This window comes from Gekko japonicus, unplaced genomic scaffold, assembly GCF_001447785.1.
Source record: "Gekko japonicus isolate JY-2015 unplaced genomic scaffold, Gekko_japonicus_V1.1 scaffold69, whole genome shotgun sequence".
NCBI classification, from domain to species: Eukaryota; Metazoa; Chordata; class Lepidosauria; order Squamata; family Gekkonidae; genus Gekko; species Gekko japonicus.
Genome location: NW_015175972.1, coordinates 1,257,231 through 1,266,741, shown reverse-complemented (window position 1 = coordinate 1,266,741; position 9,511 = coordinate 1,257,231). Strand labels below are relative to the sequence as shown.

General features: G+C 44.3%; 1 protein-coding gene across 1 annotated transcript in view; it reads right to left on the bottom strand.

The window, feature by feature from the left end:
* The window catches only part of RUVBL1 (RuvB-like AAA ATPase 1), a 25,835-nt gene extending 16,695 nt beyond the window's left edge, over nucleotides 1–9,140 (bottom strand). Inside the window, 2 exon segments of the mRNA XM_015426091.1 lie at nucleotides 1,947–2,033; nucleotides 8,904–9,140. Of these exon segments, the coding sequence (XP_015281577.1) occupies nucleotides 1,947–2,033; nucleotides 8,904–9,044 (228 nt within the window). The 5' untranslated portion in view covers nucleotides 9,045–9,140.
* Between the last annotated feature and the right edge of the window lie 371 nt (nucleotides 9,141–9,511).

Below are 9,511 nucleotides of genomic sequence, written 5' to 3'. Positions count from 1 at the left end.
CTTCTCCAGGCTGCAGGGCACCTGGAGAAAATCAAGAAGGGAACTCAGGCATGTTTGCACGCCTGCCCTTGTCTCCCCAGTGGGCAGGCTGGGAAGACAGAGGGCATGCATGCAAACATGCCCTCTTCCTTCTCTGAGCCTCTCCGCTTTTGTGGAGAAGCTCAGGGAAGTGTGTGTGGGGGGCATGTTTAAATGCCTTTCTTTCCCTCCCTGAGATTGGGGAGGGAAAGAAAGGCATTTTAAACATGCCTAGGTTCCCCTACAATCTGTCAGCTGGAGAAGGGAAGGCAGAGAGCTGAGGTTTCCCTAGTCAATTGCACTCCCAGCTAACTGGCAGGGAGTGAAATTGACAGGGAAATCTCTGCTGGCTACCAGAGGGAAAGAAGGCATTTTAACATGCCTCCTTTTCCTCTGGTGGTATAAACCGGACCCAAATATATTTGGGAATACTGAACATAGCACCAATCCGAATACCTTACCAGTATTTTACTGGAGAAATTTGGCATTTACCGATATTTTTCGGGTCTGATTTACCCAAAGCTGAAAAATATCAGCATTTTTTTTTGCACACCCCTAATCCAGACTGCTTGTGGCTTTGACTGAAATGGATGAGTAATCCAACATTTCTATCAACTGGCTTCAGGATTTGGACTGATGTGCTACCAGCATAATAACAACATCTATTTTATTTCTAATCCAAGTGAAGGACCAGCTTTAGAACATATGCATGGAGAGGGGAATAAACTGGATGGTGTGACAAACTAAAATTTAATCCAGAAAAAAAAAGTGGTAAAGTTGTTCACAGTATTTGGCTAGTTTGCAATGGTGTTGTCCCCTTGCTGAAGGGTAAGATTTCTTGTGAGTGCTGTTTGATCCAGCTGCAGATAACTACTTGAATGGAATTAGCAGAGAATATAGTTTGTAGCTTATTAACTGGCGTTTCATAGGGATGACCTATTTTACCATTTCTTTAAAGACCTGCTCTGGTTAACAGTTTGTTTCAGGGCAAAACTGAGCATGCTGGTTTTAACTAGAAAGAACTAACTAGCCTGGGTCTCAACTACACCCTAGTTTGCCTGTATACTAAGAACTGCCAATGGGACCATGCACTGTGAGCCACTTCCTCAGAGGTAAGATGAACGGCAATGGAGAACACAGCCTTAGCTGCCATGGCTCCCAGATTTTGGAACACTCTACATTATTAAGGTTTAGGAACCAAATAAAGCCTTTCTTGTTGCTCACTATTCACTCCACTGCATTTTACTTCTGCACTATGGGAATATTCCCAGTGTCCTCTGGGTACTGCTGTAAAGATAAAAGTGCTTCATATACACTAAGCATTCAAAATGTGCTCTGTAAATGCTAAAAAGTGCTATCAATGGCTTTAACACCATTAGATAAATATCTATTTATTTACTTCATTTATAGTGTGCCTTTCTCTGAATGACTCAAGGTAGATATCAGCAAGAAGAATGGAAGTTTCCTGTCCCGCTCAGGTTCAGTCCACTGCACACCCTGAAATGCTGCTTCCAGGGATCAACAGTTCCCAAGGAATAGGTTTGGGTGTAATGTGAATGTCTGCAGAGGAAAGGGAAAAATGGAAAAATATTGCTTTCTCCTCCAACAGTAGAAGTGGCCTTTGCCTGTAGAAAATAAGTTTTGCATCCAAGCCATAATGTCTAGCATTACATGTGACACCTTGCCTGCACAAACAGCACTTCTATGTACTGAGTGTGCAAACTATTCGTTTGTATGGGCATTTATATCTCTCTAAACATTTGTGTCCTGCAGACTACAGCACTTAAATCACTACACTCTTGCATCTTTTATCAGTTTTATATGTTTAACATTTCCAAGAAAAACTTTGCTAACTGAATGCAACTGATACTTGCAATTTTGCTAGTACCATATCTTTTTGATAGAAGCTGTATTTAAGAAACAAATACCTTGCCAGTCCCAGGAGGTCCTGCCAGTAATACAGCTCTGCCAGCCATCTTTTTGCTTTTGATCAACTCCACAATAATACCACAAGCCTACAAAATTATATTACAAAATCAGAAACAAACAAAAAACCCAACAATACCCCCCAACCATATTTATTGAGAAAACACATAATTTAAGAAACATATTATTCATTTCATGAATAAAAACTAATCCAGGAGATATGTGCAATCACCACTTTAAAATTGTGAAAGAGAAGCATATCTGGCCAAAGTCTGTGATGGCTGAGGAAAGGTCAGAACTCAGAAATTCCCAGCGCCTTCTCTAGATATAAGTTTTTTACTGTTTGAGCTTGAAATACTTTATGACATCTCTGTGATATCTCTCTTAATATGACAATATAAAAGAGAAACTCTGGTCAGGCCCTGTGTTTAATTTTATTCTACACAGTGAGTGTGGAATTTTAGGAAGCATCTTGATATATTAATTCCCTCAAAAATAGATCTTGGAATTAAGAACAGAAGAATAAATATATGAATTAATCCGGATAGCAGTAAGAGAAGGAAATGATGGCTCTTCAGAAGTTACCATAAAGACAAATATTAAAGTGACTGGGGCCAGCAAACTGGTTGAAGGAAAATAAACGTACCTTGTTTGAGGAGCAAAATGTTTTTCATTCAGTCTTAAGTTTTATTTTTTCAAATATCACAGACTTGGCCTACTAAAACAATGAATTACCCAGGCCTTATCTTGAGGTGGAAAAGAATTTCAAATTCCTAGGCAACAAACTAAGAATTTGGGACTCCAGAAATGACAATGAATTATCAAGGCCTTAGTAACTTGCTTTAAATGTATTTGAAAATACAGAACCATAAAGACAATTTAAGCCACAAGACAATTAAAGCTTGCTGTGCTCCCCCAGTGCAGATCAAAAATCCACACAATGGAGCTGTACATGTGCAGGATGCAGATTTAAACAAAACTGGGGAAACCCAAGGTTTACAGGGGGGGAGAAATCCCCCAAACAGTGCCTGACAATCACAATCAGGAAAGTGTGTATGTGTGGAGGAGAAACTGTGGGGGATATGAAGATGATGAAAGGCTGGGACAGGAGGGGAGCTGGGGACAGCAAGGGAGAAGGTAGATGGGTGGGCAAAGGTCCTGCCCCTTTCTGTCAGTCACCCCTTTCCTCTATGCTGGTTTAGGGGCATACGTGTGTGTATGCATGGGGAGCAGCTAACAGCCAAACAGGAACCCTGGAATGTTCGGGGAGCCAGATGGGAGGGGAGAGTGGAGAGAAAAATCTGTTGAACTGCCAAGTTTAGCTCGACATGGTTTCAGCCTCCAGAAAGTGAGATGGATCCTTTCACAAGACACTGTTGTTTCAGAGGCTTGTTTTAAAGGGGGGGGGGGGCGCTAATATAGGAGAGAGGGACTGAAACCTCCACCAGGTGAGGTTTAAAAAAAATTATCCCAGGAGATTTTCTGGAGAAAATTGGCTACATAACTGGATTTACTATGAGGAGCTCATACTCTTACTGTGGACTTTTTTCTCAGGCTGGGGAAAAGCTTACCTCAAAAGTTTAGCAGCTTGTCCATTCACTGCTCTCTGCACTCAAACTGTCAACAGTAACATTATTACTGAGCGAGCACAGCTAATGCTATGTGTACTCCATTCTCTGCTGAACATTCTTATTCCCCTATTCCAGGAAGTGAATAAAAGTTACTGATTTTCCTGTTTCCCTCATTTCTACCATGAAGTCCCAGGGATGCCAAGACTTTCCTGAAATATAACAGTAATGGACAGTGGTAAAACTAATCAAGCTGCGGTAAATTCCCTCACAAGGACTAAAAAGCCCCTACATGTAGAAGCTACTTGGGATCTATCTGTCAGGTGGAGGTTAGGATAGACCACACTGGAGAGACTTCATTTCATGCTACTTCTTGCTTACATGTAGTTTAAAATCCTGGCCTTCATGAGGAGAGGAGACACTGGGGGTGCTGTGAGGAAGGTGAAAGGCTGGGACAAGAAGAAAGTTGTTGACAGGAGAGGAGAACGTGGGTGAAAGGAAAGAAGCAGAGCCAGAAGGATGGGTGGGAAGGAAAGCACAGGCAAATGAAGGAGGCAAAGAGGGGGTAGAAAGCAAGAGACAGAAAAGTGGGAGATGGAGCCAGTGGGAAAAAAAGGGTAGGGAAGCAGAGCCAGTATGGGAACAATGGTATTTACCATCCGTGAAAACTCAGGGGTCTCCATTTATATATACTTATTAATAAATCCAAATGAACAAAGTTAATGCTTGCCACAGGCTGCCCTTAGTTAAATGCAATTGGGACATGATAGTATTAGATAGGGTACCGGGGAAAGGATTGGCATATATTGGTTATATGTGCATCAACAGAGAAGATGCTTTGTTTACTCTTGGGAGAAGACAGATACAGGAAACACACAACTGGTCCCATTCTGTGTCTCTTACCCATCTTTTCAGTATGATTATGTGACATCACTGTACGTGCATTTTTCTGCCATTGCTTACATCATGAACATACAGCATGTTGATGTCACAGACTGCATTAAAATTAAATTAAGTTCTCTGTGTCTACGAATTATTTCTGCACTCCACTTTTAAAAAGTGATTTAATTTAAGAGTAGAAAAGTATTTCAAATTCCTAGATATCAGACTGAGTATTTGGACCAATTGAAAACATAATGCTTGGTCTACTGGTCATAAGATATACCCATCAATTGTATATGTGAAACTAACAGCTCTGTATGTAAAAAGTTTTAAGAGTCTGATATTTGGATAATTTCTTTTAACCTATTTTATCTTTTACTAATGTGTACATCATCTATATATCTAATTCCAACAGGGGGCGGGTTGTGCGGATACTTATTTCCACCAAGAGGAAGCTCACTCTCCCCCAACAGCTTTTCCTACATAGTCAGTATACCTCCTGTGTCTGCAGAAAAATCCAAGAAGTAAAAAAATTCCTTCAGGGAGGGTTGATTCCCCCCAATACCTTTTGAAATGGCCTCTGCAGGGATCTAACTTCAGGCATCAACAGTGAGAGAGAGATTAGAAAGTTCAGGGGGGGGGAAGAGGCTTCTAACTGGGGGAAGGGCCCTTTCCTGGCCTCTTTTGGCCTCTGAGGGAGGGAGGGAGCCTTGGGGCCAGGCCTGAAAAGGGCTGCCAGTGCCAGCCTGGGGAATTCCTATAGGTTTTGAGGTGGACTGTAAGGAGGGCTCATCTGGGTATAATGCCACAGAGTCCACCCTCCAAAGCAGCCATTTTCTCCAGGGAGACAGATCTCTGCTGTCTTGAGTTCAGTTGTAATTCTGGGGGGTGTCCAGGTCCCATTTGGAGGTTGGCAACTCTAGGCCTGGCAGTAGTCTAGGGTTGCCAGGTCTCCCCTGATTTGCACGACTCACCTAGCCTCGGCTGCTTGCTACCGTTCATCAGCAGCCACCCTATGAAAGCCAGTGAGGTGCAGCAGTTAGAGCTTCAAAGTAGGGTCTGCAAGACCCAGGTTCAGATCCCCATCTTGCAGTGGAAGCTGACTGCGTGATTTTGGACCAGTCACATATTTCAGCCTAACCAACCTCACAGGGTGGGATTTGAGGAGGGGAGGAACTTTGTACTGGTGTAATGTCATAGACTCTACTCTCCAGCCATTTCCTCCATGAGAACCACCATTGCCAGCCTCCAGATGAGGACTGGAGATCACCCAGAATTACAACTGTTGTCCAGGCGACAGAGATCAGTTACCCGGGATAAAATGGCTGTTTTGGAGGGTTGTGTCTATGGCATCATACCCTGCTGAGGCTGCTTGCCACCCCAAGCCTCACTGTCCCAAGGCTCCACCCCCAAATCTCCAGGAATTTCCCAACCTGGAGCTGGCAGCCGTAAGGTGAATTGATCTCTGTAGCTGGGAGATCCGTTGTGATTCCCAGACCATTGCCGCTGCTGCTGTGGGGGGAGAGGAAGCAGGTGGGTGGCTAGGAGTACTGCCACCACCACCGCTGCTGCTCTGCGGAGTGGGGGAGGAAGCAGGCAGGAGGGGGCAGAAAAAATGATGGGGTGGGGTCAGAAAGAGAGAGAGTGATGAAGTGGGAAGACAGAAAAACAAAGAGAAAGATGACAGGTCAGAAAGAGAGAGGAAGTCACATGCATGGAGGAGAAATAGTAAGAAAAGGGGGGCAGAGGGGAGAAATAGTGTGAGAGAAGTAGGGGGTGAGGAGAGGAAGCAAAGGTGTGGCGAATGAGATAACCATCCCGCAAGTTTCTTGCGGGTCTCCACTTGTAATAAATATTTGTATTTTTATAATAACTTATTTTGATACCTTGACCCTCATATATCACAGCCATATCTTGGGTTGAGCCCCCCTTCTCATTTTTTGTCAAGCAATAAGGCCACCAGCCAAAACCTAAGATGTGTTTGCACACAGAAAAAAGTCAGACAACTACTACTTTCAATTTTGCCTCTTGCTGTTACTTAATAATGGCACATATGACAACAGTGAAGGATGCAAAAAATTGTTACCAATCTCTGAGTTATCAGTGAATAGATTAATGTTTAGTAGTCTGAAACATCTGAATGTGCAGACATCAAAGACATAAAAATGAATCTGGGATATCAGATAGATAGGATCAGTCTTGTCCCTGAAACAGGCCAAGAAGTAATATTCTTAAACTACAAGGAAAACAGATTTAGGTTAGCATGGAAGAGAGTTTACAAACTTTGAATAGCAGCTCAATAGTAGGATACGCTACTAACAGTACAATTGTTTACAGAGTTAAAGGTAAAGGTTTCATTTGCTCAAAAGCTAGTCGAATCCAGCTCTAGGGGGTGGTGCTCATCTCCGTTTCCAAGCTGAAGAGCCAGTGCTGTCTGAAGACTTCTCCATGGTCATGTGGCCAGCATGACTAAATGCCAAGGCACATGGAACGCTGTTACCTTCCCACTGAAGCAGTACCTATTTATCTACTTGCAATATCTTGCTTTCGAACTGCTAGGTTGGCAGGAGCTGGGGCCAGAGACGGGAGCTCACTCCATCCTCTGGCACTAAGGTCTTGAACTGCCGAACTACAGATCTTCCAGTCTGCAGCTCAGCGTCTTAACCTCTAAGCCACCGCAGCCCCTTGTTAACAGAGTTACATCCTTCTAAACACACTGACTTCAATGGGATTAGAAGAGTGTAACTCTGTTTTGGACTGTACTATAAAAAAAGGATATGGATTATTATTCTTTGGCAGTTAGGAAACAGCTGGATGATTTTTAGGCATCAAACAGGAGGGCTTCAAGCAAGGGATGTCTGGCATCAGAATGGAGGTGACGGGCATTGATCAGACAAACTTTTCCAACCGTAGTTTTTAATTACTATTTTTCAATTCCTTTGGTATGTGGGGTCAAGCCCCCAAACATATATTGTGATCTTAATCAAAGCAAGCTATGCAGTCTTCTCCTCATTTCCTCCACACCTCCCAGCTTTTCACAGGAGCTATGCAATAGTACTAGCATCTACATATGGTAAGCATAAACGTTTGAGTTTTCAGGAAATGTATCTGATTCAAATTTAAGTAAATAATTTAGATACTTTAATAATGATAGCAACAAGAAGGCAAATACACCATGTACAAGCCTGGACCATGCAGAACCACTGGGCTTGTCCATGATTCATAACAAACATTTAGTCTTCCTATCATGATTAATTTGCAGCACAGCAGCCTTGACTATAGATAAACAGAGACTATATTATTTATTTATTTCATTTATACCCTGCCCTCCCCGCACGCGGGCTCAGGGCGACTTACACAGGCACAAAAGTGCGATAAAAATACAACAAGTTAAAACAATTAAGGCACAAGTGCAATAAAAGTCAACAGTTAAAACAGTTTAGGCAAAAATGCACATCTCACAGGATACATAATGACTACAATACTTACTCCCTATTGCATATCCCAGTGGGGTCAAAAAAAGGGGGGGGGATGCCATGGGCCACGGTATTTCAGATGGTCAGTCAGCCCGACACAGCGGAACTGCTCTGCAGTCGCACGGTGGTGGTAGTGGCGGCAGCGGCTCCTACTCAAAAGCCTGGTGGAAGAGCTCCGTCTTGCAGGCCCTGTAGAACTGTACCAGGTCCCGCAGGGCCCTGATCTCCTCCGGGAGCTCATTCCACCAGGTAGGAGCCGCCACCAAAAAGGACCTAGCCCTTGTGGCCACAACCCTGGCCTCCTTGGGGCATTGAGACACTAGGCAGTGTTGTGACCCTGACTGAAGTGCTCTTCGGGGCCTGTGTGGGGAAAGGCGGTCCCTCAGGTATGGCGGACCCTGGCCATGTATTTACATTTATGGGGCCGAAAACTAAAAATATAGCATCAGAAAACTTTCCACCTCACATTGCTGGTAAGTATCAGTAACTGTTGGCCTTTGGGTCAGAGTCACCCACAGGTCATTGTCTTCAACGGTATAGTTGGCTCATTTGGCTCATCAAATAAGCAAGCAAAAAAGACAGGAGTTGGCAACAGCAGGCAAAGTAGGAAAGAGACACAACTTTTTCGCTGATTCCCATAATAACTCGCAGGCACCCAATGAGTGATGGATTGGTGATGGATTCAGGAAAGACCTCCGCCCCCCAAGGAAGCACTTCCTCATAAAACGCATAACGAACTTTCGGCATTGCCACAAGATGTGCTGATGGCCGCTAGTTTAGATAGATTTAAAGGGGGATTAAACACATTCATGGAAAATACAGACGTCCGTGCATATTAGCCATGATGGCTTAACGGACCTCCCCATGGTAAGGAGTAGTAACAGTCTGAATGCCATCTGCTGATGGGGCCCAACAGCCTGGCCAGGATTGGGGCCGCCCACTGTTATGAAAAGGGATGCTAGAGTAGATCGACCTTTGGGGGACAGGGAGGAAGACCTGGCCTGGATCCCCAAGCGGGCAGAGTCGCTCTCACCTCCCGTGCGTTTTCCTGCCCGACCAGCCCGGCAGCTGCTGGCTTGGCCGCCCCGCTGTCGTCCAGCCCCAGCCCCTTGACATGGCTGTGCGCGGCGATGCGCTGGGTCTTCGAGGTGCTTTTCACCTCCTCGATCTTCATTCCGAGAAGTAAGTCACGAAGACGGATCCGCGAGACTCAACCCGCAACTTTCTCTTCCCCAGATACCACACGCGCAACTAACGTGCAGTACCCGCGGGCGTTACCAAGGTTCCCGGCGCTTTCCCGCTTAGCCTCGCCTTCTTCAGCCCCATTGGTTACCGGTGAGAAATTGTCGCTTTCTTTTGGATAAATGTGTTGTCACTCAGATAACACGTTATAGGTCCCGCCCCGGCAGTTTGGCTTTGTGCGCTTTAGAAGAGGTTCCGGCTTTATCCACTTGCTGTGGATCGAAAGTACCGAGGAGTGCTGCTGGAAAAGAATATTAGAAGCATTTTTTAAAACAGCTCATTTTACTTATAATCTGTGCTAATGTTATGAATATACTTTTAAGTTAATTTAGGATTTTGGACCGGTGTTTCTATTATGGTTTTTGTCTTATGTTTTGGAGACCGGGGGGGGGGGGGGGG